Source organism: Suncus etruscus, chromosome 17 (assembly GCF_024139225.1).
Source record: "Suncus etruscus isolate mSunEtr1 chromosome 17, mSunEtr1.pri.cur, whole genome shotgun sequence".
NCBI classification, from domain to species: Eukaryota; Metazoa; Chordata; class Mammalia; order Eulipotyphla; family Soricidae; genus Suncus; species Suncus etruscus.
The window spans coordinates 35,215,385-35,236,468 of NC_064864.1; the positions used below are offsets into that span (position 1 = coordinate 35,215,385).

Sequence of the window (21,084 nt, forward strand, 5' to 3'; positions counted from 1 at the left end):
TGTCCCTGGATTCCTTCAACCTTTGGAACTCTCCTTAAACAGGAATATTTGCCCAAGACAGATGGAAGCACAGAGATCTTAAGCCACCTGTATGAAAAAGAAAGACATTCAAGTATATGAAAACTTCACAGAAGAAGATTCAATGATGAGACTGTTAAACATGCCAGTTGCTAGAACCCTGTGACCTCTATTATCAAAGAAAGAGATTGGATGGGATGGCAAGGGTAGTTCTTCTCAGTTGCAATGGGCCTTAGTTCTTTGAAGCCAGTAGGTTCAATGTAAAGGGTACCACTTCCTCTCTTTTCCAACACTAATCTGCTGTTCTCTCTCATCAGCACTTTTTGCTTTCTCATTCATTCACCTATGTTGTCAAACATGAAGATGTCTTCTTTACCTCAAATTTCAAGCAAAATCTTTAGAGCCAGAAAGGACTCTACTACTAACCTGTCTCCTTCCATCTTTACAGTGTCAAATTCATTATCATGTGGATTATCTATGCCATTTCTATCCTTTTAGTAATCTTTCCATTTCTTTTCCAGATCCCAATAGCCTGCTGCATTTGCTTCTAGGATAGTAATTAAATTACTCTTAAACACATTCAATATATCTCAATAACTCTATCAGTTTTCAACTTCCAACATGGTGGGTAACTATTACTGAAAGTTCTGTAGCTTGCAGGCCCTTGATCTATCTGGAGTCCATCTACTTCTACAACAACTATTCTCCTTTGTCTTAGACTGCTTCCTTTTGGCAAGCAGTGTATTACAAAGATCACTGTCCAGGGGTCTCAACTCGTGGCCTGCGGGCGGTTTGCAGCCCTCCGTACAACATTTTGAGGCCTTCCATACAACATTTTGTGGCCCTGCCCTAGAGGAATCTTTTTGGTTTTGTTTTGGTTTAGTTGTTTGAGTCACACACCCCCAATGTTCAAGGCTTACTACTGACTTTGCACTCAAGGATCACCCCGACTTTGCCTCCTGCGGCCCCCAGGTAAATTGAGTTTGAGACCCTGCATACATCCTTTCTCAAAAGAATAATTAGGAAAGTATAAAGTCATTAAAAAGTTTTAATTGATGTTAGAACAACAGCAAATAATGAATGTTGAAGAATAGAGCAGAAGGATATCATGTAAGTATTATTTATTATAGATATTATTTTATGCAAAATGTCACCATTCTTGTCATCAATCACATTACCTGAATTTTACTAGCTAATCAATTTTCTCCTCCCATATAAATTCCTAAAATGGATTTTGGAATTCTACTGAGTTCCAAGGAGAGTCACTTTGAAATCATTTCTAATATGCTCAATAATTTTCTCTGATAAAGTTTAAAAGTTCTTGTGCAAAAAACAAGATCTCTAATTATAGAAGATTGACTACAAACATCGTGACTGAGCAGAACTTTTCCTGGGGCCATAAATGAAGACTTTACCCTAGGTTTTGTCCTAGGACCTGTGCAAAAACCAAGATCTCTAATTACAGAAGACTGACTACAACAACTTCGACTGAGCAGAACTTCTTCTAGGACCATAAATAAAGACTCTAAAGGTCTTTATTTATTTACCCTAAGACCTTTGGGTTGGAGCCTGTAGTTGGCCTTACAACAGTATGCTTCATGGGTGGAGACACCCTGTATCTTTTAGAACAAGGAAATTTTCTTTTTAATTTCCCCCAACATTTACTGAGCCTATGCAAAAAAAAAAAATCTTGCCACACTTGCCCCCCCCCTTTTAATATCTTCTAAGTCCCGCCTTTTTCATAGAACCTTAGAACTTGAATCATTTTGTTTGGCCTCATATTTCTATGTTCTTCTACATATTGAAAAAAGAAAAGATGGGACCCAGGGACCCATCTCAGGAGCACTGAGTAAAAAAAAAAAAAAAAAAAAAAAAGGATGGGGTCAGATCTAAACGCCCAAGCCAAAAATCAATGGCAGTGGGACCAAGTGGTCTCAGGAGCATTGAGTAAAAAAATAAAAAGGGATGGGGTCAGATCTAAACGCCCAAGCCAAAAATCAATGGCAGTGGAGTCAAGAGACCCAACTATAACAATCTAAACACAAAAAGAACCTGCTACACTAATAGTCCAGGGGACTAAGAGTGGAGGTATGGGTGTATGCTGGGAACTATGGTGGCGGGAATGGCCCTGATTCGCTGTCACTATGGGCTTGAGAAACAACTGTGAAAGACTTGTAATTCACAATGGTCTCAATAAAACTTAAAAAAAAAATCTATTTCATGGTGGAAAAAATCTAAATTAAAAAAAGTTCAAAAGTTCTACCAAGTGGTGAGGTTGTAGGGTAGACTAAGAAAATATTTTAAAAAACAAAAACAAAAACAAAAAACACCACCATGGGGAAATTACCTTACAGTAAGTACTCGGGTCTCTCAGGCCTCTCTCCCAGCTTCAGCGCCTCATGCATACCTGCAGCGGAGAGCTTGCGGTTGATGTTTCGGTACTGGCACTGGAGCAGGCTACGGTAGGTGGTTCTCAGGTCTCGGTTGAAGAAGGCATAGATAAAGGGGTTGATCAGAGAGTTCGCGTATCCCAGCCAGAGAAATGTCCTCTCAACCCACAGGGGGATGCAGCTACAGACGGTGCCGCAGATGAAAGGCCTGGCAGTTGAGAGGAGGAAGAAGGGCAACCAGCACACGGTGAAGGCTCCAACGATGATCCCCAGGGTAGTCGCAGCTTTCTGTTCCCGCTTGAAGATAGAGATGTTTCTTCTTTCATGCTTGAGGAGTTTGGAAATGTTGGCGCACTCCTCCACCTCCTTGGGCACCTTTCCAATGCTCTGCAGGGAGATGCCACTCTCAGGCTCCTCCAGCCGGGGGAAGCCAGGGAATCGGTGCCGGGCAGCGCTCTTGCGGGCAGCCTTGTAGATTCGGTAATACATGAAGAGCATGACAGACATCGGGATGTAAAACGCCACCGCAGTAGAGTAAATCGTGTAGCCGAAATCCTGGCTGATCAGACACACCTTGTTATCGTTGACATTCTGGGCCCAGCCGAAGAGAGGAGGCAGAGTGATAGAAGCAGAGAGCAGCCAGACACCGATAATTATCTTTGCCATGCATTTTCCGTTCTGCCGCACAGGGTAGGTCAGGGGTCTTGTGATTCCGAGGTACCTGAAAGACATAAAAGAAACAAAGAGGTCAAGGCTGGGATCATAACCAACAAGAAGTACCCCTGAATGGGCACTAGACTTTAGAACTCATAGATTCATAGTAACAAGAGCTCCTTTTCCCTCTTTCCTATTATTTATTGTTCAAATAAACTATGTAATTGAATCACTGTGAAATCCACAGTTACCAAGTTGTTCATGACGATTTTCAGTCATAGAATGTACATTACCATTCACCAGTGCATATTTCCCTGCACTAAGGTCCCCAGTTTCCTGCTTTCCTTCCTGTCTTCTCCTTGCCTGCCTCTGTAGCAGACATTTTTCTTCTCTGTCTGTCTCTCTGTCTCTCTCTGTCTCTCTCTCTCTTCCTTTTAGGCAATGTGATTTGCAATATTGTTTCTGAAGAAGAATGATGCATCTGACTTTATCTCCTTTTAGCACACCTAATTCTTTTTTTTAAGTGATCGATAATTTATTTAAACACCGCGATTACAAATATAAATGTAGCTGGGTTTCAGTCATAACAAGTACACCCCCTTCACAGTGCAAACTTCCCATCACCAATGCCCCATCTCTGCCCTCCCCACCCCCTGCCTATATTCAAGACAGGCTTTCTCACTTATTAACATTATTATAGTTATGATAGTTCTCAGCATAGTTATTTCTCTACTACACTCACCACTCTCTGTGGTGAGCTTCCTATCTTGAGTCAGTTCTTCTGGCCCTCATCTTTGGGAATTATTTCAATGTCTTTAATTTTTCTTAAAACCCATAGATGAGTGAGAATATTCTGTATATGTGTCACTCTCTCTCTCCCTCTGACTAATTTCACTCAACATAATAGAGTCCATGTACATCCATGTATAGGAAAATTTCATGACTTCATCTCTTCTCACGGCTGCATAATATTCCATTGTGTATATGTACCACAGTTTCTTTAGCCATTCATCTGTTGAAAGGCATCTTGGTTGTTTCCAGAGTCTGGCTATTGTAAAAAGTTCTGCAATGAATATAGGTGTGAGGAAGGGATTTTTGTATTGTATTTTTGTGTTCCTAGGGTATGTCCCTAGGAGTGGTATAGCTGGGTCAAATGGGAGCTCAATTTCCAATTTTTTGAGGAATCTCCATATTATTTTCCATAAAGGCTGGACTAGATGTCATCCCCACCAGCAGTGAATGAGTTTCTTTTTCCCTACATCCTCGCCAGAACTGATTGCTCTTGTTCTTTGTGATGTGTAGCATGCCTAATTCTTGTCCAGAGTAATCATTTCCACCTATCATTGTCATAGAGGTCCCTTCTCTCCTCTAACTGCATTCCTTTGCTATTTGTGTCAAGCTTTCATGGACTGGTCCCTCTGGCCTTTGTTTCTATTACAAACTAGCTTTGTATTTACTTTATATATATCCCACAAATAAGTGTGAGGACAACATCTCTTCTTAAGAGACATTATTACTACCATCTTCCAGAAACCAAAACTAAGACTCACAAATGTTATTCCATTTTCATCTATGTTATAGTCAACCAGGAACACTATCAGGGCCTTAGCAACCTCTACCTGTAACGCCAGTAAGCACATTTTTGTATGTTGGAGCTTTTAGCATTTCACAGGTTGTCAATACAATTCAAAATTAAATACCCATTCTGTCCCCATGACTACTGCCATAAATTTCAGTTGGGAAAAAAATGTCAAGGTTTATGTAGGTTACTGTGACAACATCCTAAAGTTACATTCAGGTTACATAATAAACCACTGATCTTCCCAACTCTTTTCATTCAGGCCAGTATTTAATTCATCCTAACACCCTCTGCACTGTAGCAAAAACATTTTCTATGATCACAGAGATTTGTGAGATAATTAGGAATTCCAGGGCTTGGAATTTCAAGTGAAAATTTTTTGATCTATAGAAAAATCTCATGTAAGAGGTGACTACAATGATAGTACACTAGAAGCAAAAGTACAGAAGATAGGGTGCTTGCCTTGCATGCAACCGCCCCATTTCAATCTGTAAGAATGCCAGGACTAACCCTATACACCACCAGGTGTGCCTCCCCAAAAACAAATAAAAAAAAAGAAAAAGAAAAAAAGAATGAAAAGAAAATCCTCTCTCAGCAGTAACTTCTGTGAAAGCACCTATAAAATAGAAACAGCTGCGTTGTCTCTCCTCTCTTGAGAAGATTCATAAGAAAAATCACATGAAGAATATTAGGCAAACCCAACATTTTCTGTGTTCAGTAAGATAAATATTTCTCCATCTGTGTTACCAAGGATTTATAATGCAAGAAACTCAGTAGATAAAATATATCCAATAAGATATTTTATCAGATGCTGAACAGTTTTTAACTTTTTAAATTTTGTTTTAAATAACCTCTGTACTTAAAGGGCAAATATATGCACAATTAAGAATCCAAACCAGATAGAATCTACTCATTTTGTTGCTTTTTAAAATTAATTTCTGAAAAAGAAAGTTACAGAGAGTCCCTAAATTATCAGTAGGTTTTTTGAGTCTATTGGTTAGAATTTAAAAGACAATTTCTATGCGAAGTTAATACTTATTATCCTCATGTATTCTTTTTAAATTAGTCCACAAGTCAAAAAAATTACACATTAATGACTGAAAGTAATATCACTGTAACACTTTCAAAAGGCAAATAATAAAAAAAGAAATCTGCCAGATTTGCTTTACAAAAAGAATATTAATTTATTCCTTGAGCAAATATTTAGATAGAACTCTTTATATTCACCAAGTGCTGTTTTAAATATTTGGGATATTGCAGTGAGTAAAATAGTCAAATAGACAAGAGACAGACAATAGTCAAGAGACAGGTAGAGTAGTTGAAGGGAGAATTGAATCTCAAGATGGAACTCCCTAAGCTTCCAAAAATTTGGGCACACTTTTTTTCACTTACAAATATTGCCTTCCCTTTTCCACAAGTACTATCCCCTATACCTCAAGTACCATCCCTAAATTTTCAGCTATAATTAGGATTTTGTTTTTATACTCAACTGTAATGAGGAATGAGAAAGAGAATTGTTTTTTCTGAAAAATAGAAGAGTTGGAAAAGAAAGGAAACAGACAAGAGGAAAGTAGAGAGGGAATAATGGCAGAAGAGAAAGAAAAGAATAGATGGAGAGAGTCAGAGAAAAGAAATTGGATTCAGCTTGGTCTAATGTAGAATTGTCCAAAATGTCGATTTTAAGCTATGGGAGAGGAGAGGGAGGATTCTGTCATTCTTTTGTTTTATCAATAGCTCTTTCAATGCATCAATGTATCTCTCAATATTTTCCTTCTGGAACTTTGCAGATTTCTTTCATACCTATTTTTGCTCTTCTACCAAATTCTGTGTATTTAGCCTTTCTATTTTTGTCTCATTGTTTCCCAGCTTTACCAGGTAGTCTTTGTCAGGTCTTTAACTTTAATTATCTTCCCTTTGCTGTAATCACAGACAACACACTGTTGGTTTCCGAGCCTGGGTCTGCCTTCCAAGACACCAACCCAAATTGGAAGTTGAACAGAAGAGAATTCTCTTCATTCTCTTAGTGGCCAGCAGATGGCATTGTTAGACAATCTTACTCCTACTTACTAGGGTAGTAGGTGAAGTGGGGGTGCTGATGATGGAAAGTTAGGGCAATAGGTAGAGAAAGTAGGGTTAATTACAATAGGAAATTAGTAGCAGAAGAAGTAGTAGAGGTAGGATTCCCTACAACAGAAATGTAAGGTTTATTTTATTGTGTAGGTATACAAACAATTAACAAGCCTGGAATCTACAACCTGTTCTAAGGAAATCAATTCAATTTACCTTTCCATTCTTTTTTATTTTCCCTACTGAAATAGGAACTTCTATTATTAGACTTAATCATTATTATATTATATAGAATATATATTTAGAGATAGACTATAGAATTTTAAATGTCTGTAAATAACAAAAGTTAGGAGAGTTAAAAATAATTTAAAATATAAAATAATATGGGAGAAAAGAATTCACTAAAAAAACTTAATATGCTTAGAAAATTTAAATAGAAAACATAAAGTATTTTTAAATGGCCTGTACATATATCTATTATATGGAGAATAACTGAACTGACAGTGGGCAGGGGAGAAATCACAACTTTTTTAAAAACCCAGTATTTGAAATTTGGGTGCTATTTTCCACCCAATTAATCTAAAAATATTATATAACTCCAGTTTAAAAATCTAGCTGGGGTGGGGATCAGGTGGGGGTTAGTTTGACTAAATGACTTTTAAGTTCATGAAGTGAATATACAAAAAAAAAGAATGTCCAAAAGATAAAATTGAGCACTAAATTTTAAGTAAAAGACCAATAAAATAAAACTTTTATAGTTTTTCTAAAATATATAGAGTCTATATCCCCAAAGTAGATTCAAGTATATAAGTAAACTTAATATAAAAATTAACAGGGGCCAGAGCAATAGCACATTGGTAGGGTGTTTACCTTGCACCCTGCAGACCCAGGAAGAACCTGGGTTCAATCCCTGGTGTCCCATATGGTTACCCAAGCCAGGAGCAATTTGTGAATGCATAGCCAGGAGTAACACCTGAGTATCACAGGGTGTGGCCCAGAAACAAAAAAAGGAAAAAAGGGAAAAAAATTTTGAGTCATGTTTAATCAGCATTGAAAAATAAAAATCTAACAATTGACTGGAAATTAGAGTAAAAATATAATTGATGTATCTTTTTCTTAAATTCATAAATAAACCCTAAATATAACAAAGATATAGAAAGTTTAAGGCCACCATGAAAAAAATGTGTGTTATTTCTGCAGAACTTAAAAGACAAAGACTATGTTTAGCCATAAAACAAGAGCTTAGAACTATATTGGTAGATTTTTAACAAAAATTTTACATAGATAAACAAATAAATGTCTCAATGTAAGTTAAAAACCACCATGTTGGGGATAGGAAGATGGCACAAGGGATGATGCTGAAGTCCTGGCATGGTTGATGCAGCATTCTGGAACAACCATCTCTGGAACCATAGGCAATAGCCTTGGAAATAGCCCATCCAAAATGATTGAGGCCCAGCACATATGCACATATGGACCATCTTTCCCTAGCTAATCTTCACAACAATGAGGCTACTTCTTATGCAAGCATCTTATCTGGGCTTTGTTCCCTTGCAGCAGACAAACATCCATTGCTTTGTTCCCATTCTTTCACTACCCTCTTCTGCCTTTAAGATTTCCTGATAACTACATGAAGCTTACCACAAAGAGTGATGAGTGCACTTAGGGAAATAACTACATTGAGAACTATCCTAACAATGTGAATGAATGAGGGAAGTAGAAAGCCTGTCTAGAGTACAGGCTGGGGATGGGGTGGGGAGGAGGGAGATTTGGGACATTGGTGATGGGAATGTTGCACTAGTGAAGGGGTGTTTTCTTTACATGACTGAATCCCAACCACAATCATGTTTGTAATAAGGCAATTAAATAAAGATATTAAAAAAGAAAAAATTTCCTAATAAGGCACTGCCCAGATCCACTGCCAAACTCTGTCCCCTAATAAATTTTCTAATGACCATCAGTCAGTAATTTGTAACCATATCACATTTGCAGCTCTGTGCACCAAGTACCCTATATTGTTGATGCTACAGGTGGGATTATACATGCCTCCCAAATGTGAGACCCCAAGTTTGATTCCTGTCACTTCATGCTCCTTTCCACAGCTTCGCAAGGTGATGTTCTGTATACTTTTCTGTTGCTTTCTTATTAATAAATGTATATATGCATAAGCTATAATAGTTACATACTGTATATAAAGTGTTTAAAATGTGCAGTATGCATATGAACATATACATGCACACAGTATTTTGCATTTTCAACATAATTATAGGGTGGGTTATATGTTCATATATATAAATATATTGTATGATTGTATTTACATTCAAATTATATAACATATTGTATATAACATCACTGAGCTCCAGAGATAGGAAACAAAATACAAAGGTCATATGATATTTATAATATCATTTATGGGCCATATTATACAAGTAGAAGGGCTATGGGTAACCAGTGAGGAGCACGTATGTCTTTATCATCAGTTAGGGCCTGACCACATGAATGTATATGCCAGATGATGCCAGATGATACCCACATCTGAACCAGAGTATTGTCAGTACTGCCAGGCACCAAATACTGAGAATTACTAAAATTGATTTGCACTATCATTGAGTACCTCAAGTACTTTCCCATAGCACTTCCCCATAATACTTTCTCATAGCACTTTTGATAGTGGCCCCTATAAAAAGAAAAATACATTAGCAATAAGGATTAAAAACTGTAGAAGTAAATGATAAATATAAAGTCCAATTAACATTATCCCAGTATTGACTTTGAGGTCAATAAAAAAAATAATCATTGCAATACAAATATTGAAGAAGAATTTCAAATGCTTATTGAGCATTTGGTCACTTGTCAAATTTTAAAAAAGGCAGAAACCAATACTGGGAAATTGTATGGGGCAACATTTTACTGTGCAGTGGTAGTTTCAATTGAAATAACTGGAGGATATTTTATTAATGTATACCAACAACTCTTTTTTGTTGTTGTTGTTTAGCAATCAAATTTCTAAGAATCTATCATAAAAAGATAGTTGTACAGGATCAGGTATGAACTAAAGTGGTAGAGCAAATGACTTGCTGGTGTGAAGCCTTAATATTAATCTCTACCAACACATGGTCTCTAGCACAGTTTTATGTTGTCCTTATATGGTCCATCCCATACATCTCAATACTTGCTAATGTGTCCCCCTGCAGTGCTACAACACTAACTACATTGGAGAATATCATTTTATAGGTTTGTAATGACTGTTGTAGAAGGATGTTAATGAAACACACAAGAAAGCTAAAAAGATGCAATCTACCTTATAAATACATTGAAAATACAAAACACTGTATGCATGTATATATACGTATATATTGCACATTTTATATGCATCATGTCACTATTATAGCTTATGCATTTTCCATTTATTGCTAAGAAAGCAACAGAAAAGTGCACAGAACATAACAACCAGCCTAAAAAACAAAACTCGCAAGAGTGCTATTTGTAGCATTAAGATTTTATGAAAATCTAGATATTTGTATCAATGTGTGTACACTCAGGTGTCCAGAGGAACATCTAATAAAATATTAATAAAAATGTTGTCCGAGTTATAGATACTTATGTAGATTTAATTTTGGTAATCTTTTCATGATTAATTTTAACTGCATTTTTAAAGCCACTTTAATTCCAAGAACAAAATTAAAGATTTAAGAGAATTCTGTGATTTCATAAGCCACCTAAGTGATTTTTTTTCAATTGAGGCAATCCTGTTTATAAAAATCTTTCAAAGCTGATAATTAAATCTCAGATTAATTTATTTGATTAACTTATCAAGAGTGTTTTACTACATTATACATTCACACAAAGGAAGCTGAACTCATTGGTATTTAAAATCCCATAATTACTATATAAAGTAATATTGGTATTCAGAGAAGTGCTTTTCAAATTATACATTCATTCATTCAGTTTTCGTATAATAATATAAATCTTACCTTTCAAGAAGAGAGGAAAAAACTACCTAGATTGATTCTGATTATTCCCCGATATACATGCCTAATGTTTGTCACTCTAACACTTCTACTCACTGTTAATTAGAAAGCAAGGAGCTTTAAGGTCTTCGGAATTTAGAATAATACAACAGTTAAAATATCGTAAATGTCAGAGACAAAAGCACCAAAGTATATTATTGAGAAATGTATACAGCGCACATTAGGGTTCCATTAAGATTGGGGATTAAAAAAAAAGATTAGGACGTTACAATCTACATAGGGAGGAAATCTAAAGTAAATTGGCTCTGCTGCCTGTCTTCCATTCTAACTGTATAGAAATTATAGATAATGGTTTTTTAATTAAATGGCTTCTCCTGAGTTTTGGTGCTATGCAGTATAATTTAAGAGCTAAAAAAATATAATTATAATTGGGTAGAAATATTCTGACAGAAATTTTTGTAGTGTTAAGACTTAAAATATTTAGAATAGAATAGAAAATAATTTTATGTAATCAGTTATATTTATTGTGCTATCATGATTTTAAACAGATTTTCTTAATAGGTGGTTTTATGGATTATGATAGGTCTCGACCATCTTTCAAGGGATCCCAGGTGAAAATCACTTAAACTGGAGGGGTAAAGCATGGCAGGAGAGTAGGAGCCAGTTCTGTTGGCAATATATAAGGATTTATTTCCACTAAGTATTATCTATCCCCTTGCTTTATTTCTGTATATAATACATATTATTATGACTATTTAGTATTTGTTTTACTTCTGACTTATTTTGCTTAACATAAATCATAGATGTAACTCCATCTAGTTCCATCCAACTTGAGCGAAAGTTAAGATTTCATATTTTCTTGTAGATGAACAGTATTCCATTTCTTTATCCACTCATCTATCATTGTACTCTTAGAAATTCTTCCATATCTTGGCTAATGTAAATAGTGCTGAAGTGAATAGATGTTAATATACTTCCTCAAAGTAATGGTTTTTGTTTCCATACTATAAATGCTCAGGATTGGAATTTCTGGGACATATGGGAGTTTGAAAAAAAATTTTAAGGTCTCCTATTTTTCGGAGAGAATACCCCAGAAATAGTCCTTGCCATCATGGAGTTTAGAAAATCAAAAAGAAATATAAATAAGTCTTTCTAAATTCAAGAGACTAATATGCAAGTAGATTATGAATTTTCACCCCATACAATTCATTTCAACACCACACCCACCACCAGAATGTTTGCTTCCCTTCATCAATATTCCAAAGGCTTATCCCATCCCCCCCTTTGGCCTCTTACCTCCAACTCAAGTTTTGATGGCCAATTTTCTCATTCTGCTCCCTTTGGCCACTTGTTTTTCTTTTACAGTGTCTTTTATTTTAGCTCTCATGTCCTGCACTATAAAAAATCTTTTAAGATTATATGTATCCCATTTACTTATTTTATCTTTTATTTTCTTTGCGAATGGCGTGACATCTTTGAAACTGTTATCTTAGAGATTTTTACCTGTTTTCCTCCATGTATTTATGCAGTTTGATCCAATATCAGGTCTACTGAATAACCCATTTTGAATTAAAAGAATATGATGTGAAATAGATTGCCAATTTTATTTTTTTAAAAAGATTATGCAGTTTTCCAAATACCATTTCTTTGAGTTTATTTCCTTCACTTAAAACACTTACTTATTTGTCATTAACGATTCTACATTGACGGGTATACTTCTAGACTCTCAATTCTATTCTGTTAATCTGAAAGTCTGCCTTTTCCCCTTCAGCACACTGTTTTGATTAATATATCTTTATAGACTAAAATCAGGGAATTTAATATCTTCAATACTTTTTACAAAAACTGTCTTGACTATTTTGAGAGTTTTATGATTTCATACATTCCAGCAGCATTTTTAGAAGTACTTGAATAATGGTTTTTGATAAGAATTGCTTTGAAATTCTTTTTTTTTTTTTTTTTTTTTTTTTTTTGGTTTTTGGGCTACACCCAGCGGTGCTCAGGGGTTACTCCTGGCTGTCTGCTCAGAAATAGCTCCTGGCAGGCACTGGGGCCATATGGGACACCGGGATTCGAAACAACCACCTTTGGTCCTAGATCGGCTGATTGCAAGGCATACACCGCTGTGCTATCTCTCCGGGCCCGAAATTCTTGTATGGTTTGGGTAGTATGTTTATTATGAACTTATTCAATTTACTCAACCCAAAAACTTGGGTTATTCTTTCATTTTCTTGTACCCACTTGTGCTTGCTTTAAGAGACATATTTTTCAATGTATAAATATTTCATATCTCTTGTTATATTGGTTTCAATGTATTGATGTTTTGAGATTTTTTTTAATTGGATGGCTTTGTTGATTTATCCCCCACATCCATTGTTTGCATATAAAAATGCACCAGATTTTTTGTGTTATGAAGCCTTCTGCTCTTCTGTATTGAATTTACTATCTAGAAATATTTTAAAATTAAATTTAATTAATTTATTTATTTTTAATTTGTGTACAAACCCAGAGGAATTCAGGGGTTACTCCTGGCTCTGAGGTCAAGAATCACCCCTGGTGTGTTCAGGGGACCATACGGGATGCCGGGGATTAATCCCAGGTTGACCTATGCAAGGCAAGTGCTTTACCCACTGTTCTATCACTCCAGCTCCTAAAAGTTTTTGTTTTTGTCTTTTGGTCACACCTGGCAATGCTCAGGGGTTACTCCTGGCTCTATGCTCAGAAATCACTCCTGGCAGGCTTGGGGACCATATGGGATGCTGGGATTCGAACCACCGTCCTTCTGCATGCACCGTCCTACCTCCATGCTATCTCCTTGCCCCTCTAAAAAAATTTAACAGAATATACAGGGGCTCCTATGTATATATTATTATGTGTCTACCAAGTTGATGAGTAGACTGTGTTTGATGATAAGAATGTGCTTATTCAGCCCTGCAATGCTAAGGATTACCCTAGGGTAGCTTTGCAAATCATTAGGGTGTATGGTCTAAACAAGCTACCCCCAAGATCATACCCCCTAATGGTTTGTGGCCTCTACTGTTGCATCCAATAATGCTCTGCTAACCAGAAGTGGGTCGAACGGGGGCAACTGCATTCAGGATATATACCTGTATTATCTCACTGAACCCTGTAATTTTTATTTTAGTAGGATCTCTTCTGATTTGAGCACTATACCTTAGTGCTTCATATGATCTGCTGGGGATTTTATAATTCTTTAATATAATGGGAGAGTTTGATTAGCTAATTCTTCTTTCAAGATTTGGTCGAACTCACTAGTGGATACATTTGATATTGGGGCTTTTTATTCGGGGGGGGGGGGTGCCACACCTGGTGGCACTCAGGGGTTACTCCTGACTCTGGACTCAGAAATCTCTCCTGGCAGGCTTTGAATACTATAGAGATACCATGGATAGAAGCCAGGTCAGCCATATGCAAAGCAAATGCCCCACCCATTTAGTTATCGCTCCAGCCCCTGGGACAAATTTTTTGATTAGTGTTTCGGTTTTCTACTTTTTCTGGTTCAGACTTGGAAGATGGTTTGATTTTTTAAAAATCATCTATTTTTTTATTTTTCAAATTAGTACCATGAAATTATTTGGAGTAGACTCTAATTATATTTTGTATGTCTGAGATGTCAGTTATTTCTTCCTTTTCATCTCTGATCCAAATTATTATATTTGTTTCTCTGATTTTTTTTCTTTATGAATATAAATAATTGTAAATCTTGCTTATTATTTCAGGAAAATAAGCAACAGATCTTGGTTTCACTGACCCTTTTCTTTCTGCTTTCTGTATCATTGATTTCTAAGTTAATTTTTAGTATTTAATTTTTAGTATTTCCTTGCTTTTAATAATTTTGGAATTGTTATTATTTTTGTAATTTCCTAAATAGAAAGTCACTTTAAGAACTTTGACATTTTCTTATTTTCTGTTGTTCAGTTGTGTGGGTATGTGTGTCACTTCTAGTATTGCTTTTGTCATGTTCCATAAATCCTGATAGTTTTCTGTATTTATTATTATCCATTTTGAAATTTCTTAATCATTTATTTGATTTACTTTTGACCAAAGAGTTTTTTAATATTGTGGTGTCCAGTTTTAAAATGGATATTTTGCCAGCTTTCTTTTTATGGACAATTTCTACCTTCATGGAACTGTGGTCTGAAAATATATTTGATATGCTTTCTAATTTTATGACTTTATGGACACTTAAACTGTTCTGAAGAATACAATTTATCCTGAAGAATGTTTCATGTGTCCTAGACAATAACGTGTAATCAGCTTTTGGAAGATGGTGGAACCTATACATGCCTATTAATCCCAGTTATTCTTCTTCCTCCATTTTTTTAAAACAATTTTTCTTTCTTTTTTTCAGGGCACCTAGTAGTGCTCAGGGTTTACTCCTGTCTATGCTCAGGGATCACTCATGGAAGGGACTATGTGGAGTTTGAATCCATGATGGCAAGTGCTTACAGGCTGTATGATCTCTTCAGCCCAGTACTTGTGTTTTTAAATCTGGGAAAATCTGTACAATGACAAACATTGGATGTTAAATACTCCCACTACTTTTATACTGCCATTTATATATCTCATCTATATTTATATACTTTTATACATTTTCTTATCCCTCTTATGCATATGTATTAATAAGAGTTAAGTCCTCTTTACTAATCACTTAATCAGTTATGTGATACCAATACTATCTCTTTTTATCTTCTTTAGTTTGAATTCTATTTGCTCTAATACAAGCATTGCCATTCCTGTTGTTTGTGTTTTAATTTGTCATTACCTATATAATTGTTTTCCAACATTTAACTCTTATCAGAAGGTTGGATTTTGTTTCCTGATTCATACAACATTCTATGGCATTTGATAAGGAAGTTCAGCTCATTGAAATTTAGAAAAATTATTGGTATCTAGTAATGTGTTGTCACTTTCCTAAGATAATTTTCACCATGTGATTGTTACTTTAGGCTTTTTAAATTTTCTCTACCTGTGTTTAGATTCTGATCTTTTATGAAATAATTCAATCTATTTTCCTCTTCTTGATTCTTTATTCTAAGTAATTTTACTTTAAGATTTTCCATGCTTTCACTTTTGAAGTTTTATGATTTGTTCCCCTTTCAGATTCAAACATAATTCTAAAACTCAGTCTGTGGTTCCCTTTATATGTTTCATTTTTACTCATTTTATAATGTGCATATCTTTTTGCTTCCTAATATGGTTTCCTTAATTTAAATAGAAGACCATTTAGTATTTCTTACAAACTTTGTTGAAAAGCAAAAAATATCCACAGTCATTTGTCTGTGAATATTTTTATCACTTCCTAAAGTCTAATAGAATATCCTCATTGAATGGTAGATAGCTTCACTTAGTAGATATTTTATTCATTTCTTTGAATATGATTCCCTTCTTGTTTGTAGAGTTTCATATGAGAAATCTGAGTCTTATGATGGTTCCTTTATATGTGAGGTTTTGTTTTTCTCTGTTTATAAGAGTCTATGTGTTTGGGCCAGAGCAACAGCATTAGCAAGAAGGGCATTTGCCTGGAACACAGCCAACCCAAGTTTGATCCCCAGCATCCCATATGGTCCCCTGTGCCAGCCAGAAGTGAGTTCTGAGCACAGAGCCAAGAGTAATTCTAGGGTACTGTTGGGTGTGACTCCCCCATAAAAGAGTCTATATATCTTTGGTGTTTGACATTTTGATTACAATATTTCTTATATGTCTCTTTTCTCAGATTGTAGTCGTTCTTGGATATTATTTCTTCTATAGCCTTTTCTGCCTGCCCTTTTCTTCCTTCTCCTTATAAAGTGTCCATTATATAGAAATTGTTTCTCTTAATGTTGTCCCAAATATTAAGTTCTCATCATTTAAAATTCTCTTTTATCTTTTCTTTATTAATGATGGCATGTACCTTATTTCTAAGGTCAACAAATCAAGTTTCAACTTCTGTTTACTTTCAAGTTCTGCTGCTGTATTTTTATGTTATTTTGCCTAATTTGCTGTAATCTTTAGCTCTTTCATTTCTGTTTGGATGATATGCAGAGTATTTTTTTTACATTTTTTTCTAAAATATTTTCAAGATATTTTTAGTGGTGGTTTTATTTGTTTTAGGGCCATCCCTGGAGGTGCTCAGGGATTAATTTTGGCTCTTCACTCAGAGATCACTCTTGGAGATGTTCCATATGGAGGGACCATATGGGATGCTGAATATGGCCATGTGCAAGGAAGGCAAATGTTCTACCCACTATACTACTGTTTCAAGGTTATAAATAGGTCTTTCCCACTGATACCTTCAGTTCATTGAACTTCAATATTCAATGATTGCTTTAAAGTCTTTTGGCAGTTTAAGGTAGTTCTGCTTAATTTTAAGACCTCAAGCATTTAATCTCATCTATAGTAAAAGCTGAAAATTCTTTTCATTATACCTAGTGTTACCTGAGGACTGATATAAGATGACTTAAGAGCAGTGACTAGAGATTCACATTTAGAAGATCAAATTGGTATCTATGGCTCAAGCTTTTGGTTGTATGCACCTGGATGATGGAGATTTGTGGTTATAAATTCTATTATATGCCTCAGAACCTAGCTGGCATGTGCTCTGGCCCAAAGTTCACAGCTGTATCACAACTGATTTGGCCAGCTTGGACAATCACTGAAAATTGTGACCCTGTGCATCCATTATCAGGTATTCAATTAGCTAGTCTCAGTAGCTACTGGAGTATTTTCCAGTTTTATTCATTTATTAAACCAAAAGAAAACTTCCAGAATGTCTACAATATATTACATTGTAATATATATTTCACTGGTAAAATAGCATCAAATAAACAGACTAAAAATCCATGTAGAAAAAGAGAGTCCTGGGCCGGGCGGTGGCGCTAAAGGTAAGGTGCCTGCCTTGCCTACGCTAGCCTTGGACGGACCACGGTTTGATCCCCCGGTGTCCCATATGGTCCCCCAAGCCAGGAGCAACTTCTGAGCACATAGCCAGGAGTAACCCCTGAGTGTTACCGGGTGTGGCCCAAAAACCAAAAAAAAAAAAAAAAAAGAAAAAGAGAGTCCTATAAGTTTGAAGACAGTCGATTTGTGCAAGTGTATTTTCTTGAGCCACCCTTGAGGAAAAGATGTCTTTCACATGTACCTCAAGTTCTGCACTATATGTGATTATTTACTCCTACTTTAAAGACATCACATATATAATTAATTATTAAATATTTGAGTTTCATCTCTAACTTTCAATGAAACATTTCTGTATTTAACACTTTAAAACACCATTTCTCTTTTATGCATGAGTTTAACAAAAAGTTATGCAATAAATCTGTGCCATAATCTTTTAATAATTTTAGTTTTGATAATTTTTAATTAACTTACCCATTTCCTTTTATTGTCCCCAAAGTAATCAATTTTCAAGTTGAAATGCAGTTTTATATATATATATAGATATATATAGATATATAGATATAGATATATATAGATATATATACACAATTTCAATGTATTTTTTCTAAACCAAATTGCTTATCTAGAGCTAGAGAAATGGTGTTAACAGATTAGGTATTTTTCTTGAATGCAGTTGATCTCATTGTTGATCTCTGACACCATGCATGGTCCCCAAAGCACTGCCAGAGTGACCCCTAAACACAGAGCCATTAATAATTCCTGTATACATCTGTCTGAGGCCAAAATCAGAAAAGAAAGTTTTCTTTGTATACTACACTATCACAAGTGACTCTATCTTTTAATTAGAATAGAGAATATAAAGAAAAATACATGTGTAGAGCAACTGAGAATAACTCTTAATCACTTCTGTGTGACACTTATTCAGATGACACTTATTTATTTTTTCATATCTTAAGTTCAACTTACATTATACTTTTTTCCCACTAGAGATAAGAGAACTCTGTGTTCAAACAAGAATAAGTTAAAAAAATGTAATGGCAAATAAACAAAATTAAGCACATCTTGATTATAGTGCTCAAAGTATGCCATGAGATTATAGGTTCCTTTCAGTTCTTACTTATATCCTCAACTTCTTTCTGAAGCTGTCAATAGCAATATGGCTGCCAAACATTCCAGTTACTATCAAGAGTTCAATACTATCAAGAGTGTTTTGATTCTCTCCCAGGAGATCCAGAAAAAGTCTTATTGCATGTTATTGCCTCTGATTGGTTAACATGCAAGTCACTAAATCAATTATACAGGTCAGGAAAACACGCAATACCCACCCCAGTCATCAGAACAGACTGGAAGAGCACCTACTACCACTACTACCAAGTACACAAGTACCAATAAAGTAGGAATAATTTTCCAGTCTAAAGTACACACATACTGGGGCTGGAGCGATGCTAGAGGTAAGGCATCTGCCTTGCAAGCGCTAGCCTAGGATGGACAGCAGTTCGAACCCCCAGCGTCCCATATGGTCCCCCCAAGTCAAAAGCAATTTCTGAGTGCATAGCCAGAAGAAACCCCTGAGCGTTAACGAGTGTGGGCCCCCCCAAAAAAATACACACATACATATACATGTACAGATATCTTTATTTTAGGAAGCTCCCTTATGTTCAGCATAATTTGTCATTTTGTGTTATACTTATTTATTATTCAATTGTATAGCATTACATTCATACATTGCATATAATCATATATTGCATTCAAAACATAACCTGTTTTGAAATTAATTCTTTCATCAAATACTGAGCATTCATTTTATGCTGATGTGTACCTAGCTCATTTCTTAAGCTACTATTCTAGAACTTATCTCTAGTACTGGCTTCTCTACTTTGACAGTTACAGAAGGCTACTTTCAGAAGCATACTTCACTTGAATTGGTTATAAGATAGTATCAGTTAAATACATCTGGCTGGGCAATTTTTTTTTAGAAAACTCAGCTCAGCTGAAAATGGTCTAAACAATGAGAATGATTTATTATTTCTCCAAATAGGAAGCTACAATAGAGGACAACTCTAAGATAGTTCATTTTTCAAACTAATAACATCTTTAGGGAACTGGTTCTCTTTATATCTTTTTTTATAGGAGCCTCTCCTAGTGATGCTGGGGAAGGAGGAGAGGAAAGGGAAAAGAGGATGAGGATTCCTCCCAGAGATGTGCAGCCTACATGTAAAAGTCTGACTATTGCTGCTACAAGCATTACATACAAACCAAAGTCAGAAAATCTTTTAATATTTCATAAACATCTCTTTTTAGACAAGAAAACCTTACCAAGATGACCTCAGCCAACCTTTGCTCCTAATTCACAAGAAATTATATAACAATCAATTCTATAACAGACCAAACTATGTTAAAACACAAAATATGACACAAATCTGAATGGTCTAGTGAAACCTGACCACATGCAGAAGAAATGCCTGAACAAATAAAGATGCATTTAATAAAAAATAATTAGGGATGTGCTCCTGGGTAGAAAAGAGAATATAACCAATAATCTTAATTTTTATCACTGGAAATATATTTTATTAAAACTTTGGTTTTTTTTTTAAACTGTTTTCCCTTTCCTAGTTGCATCATTTAAAATTATTTCACTCATTCTTGTTTTATGACAGTTACTGAGAACCCATTATATTCTATTACTGCTTCAGGCAATAGAGAGTAGAGATAAAAGCAAAGAAATAGGTTACATGTGTTTATTTTTTCAAGCAATATTAGAAATTGTGTAGATGGATTGACAAAAAGAAGAAATATGGGGCAAGATGATAAAGCAAGTTGTAACAGCTTATCTGAGCCCAGAACTGAAAGAGGAGAAAGTGAGCCACAGAAGGATCTGAAAGCAGAAAATTCTGCAAAGGCCTTGAGAGCATCTCCATGGCCATGGGTACCCCACAGACAACAGGGCCAGCATGACTTGATTGCAATGGGCAAGAAGGTGTTGCTGGTGGTTAAGTAAAGTGGTAAGCAAAAGAGACTGGCACAAGAAAAGAGTTCTTCCACCTCTCTACTTAACCCACTATAGTCAATAGTAATTGGAGAAATACTTGGCTGGGGTCAGGAGCAATAAAGTCAGCTATGAGCACCTGCAAGAATACCTCCATGGCACAGATGTTTCATGTCAGCCCCACAAAGCACCCATCAAGATGTAACTCAAGTGCAGGTAATCTGCACTGAGTGGGAGAGAATACCTACCACCTAATTTCTTGAGGAACTGTGGTTTCAGGTTTGAGTGAGGAATTGCTCTTTGCAGGAATTGAAAGTCAATCCTAAACTTGGCAGTGATGTTCTTAGTCCATTGCCTTTCCCTTACTTATGAGAATTTTAGGAGCAGGTGATATAATGATAGATTTTAATGATTAAAATTCTCTTAGAAAGACATGAGAGAGAGGCTGGAGCAAAGTATAGTAGGTAGGGTGCTGGCCTTGCATGCAGCTGATGGAGATTCAATCCCGTTTCCCATATG

The 21,084-nt window shown here is 35.6% G+C and overlaps 1 protein-coding gene across 1 annotated transcript in view; it reads right to left on the reverse strand.

The window, feature by feature from the left end:
* The window catches only part of HTR7 (5-hydroxytryptamine receptor 7), a 71,453-nt gene that overhangs the window by 11,326 nt on the left and 39,043 nt on the right, over positions 1-21,084 (reverse strand). The window contains exon 2 of the mRNA XM_049764399.1: positions 2,366-3,129. Coding sequence (XP_049620356.1) covers positions 2,367-3,129 — 763 coding nt within the window. The 3' untranslated portion in view covers position 2,366. The remainder of the gene's footprint in view (positions 1-2,365; positions 3,130-21,084) is intronic.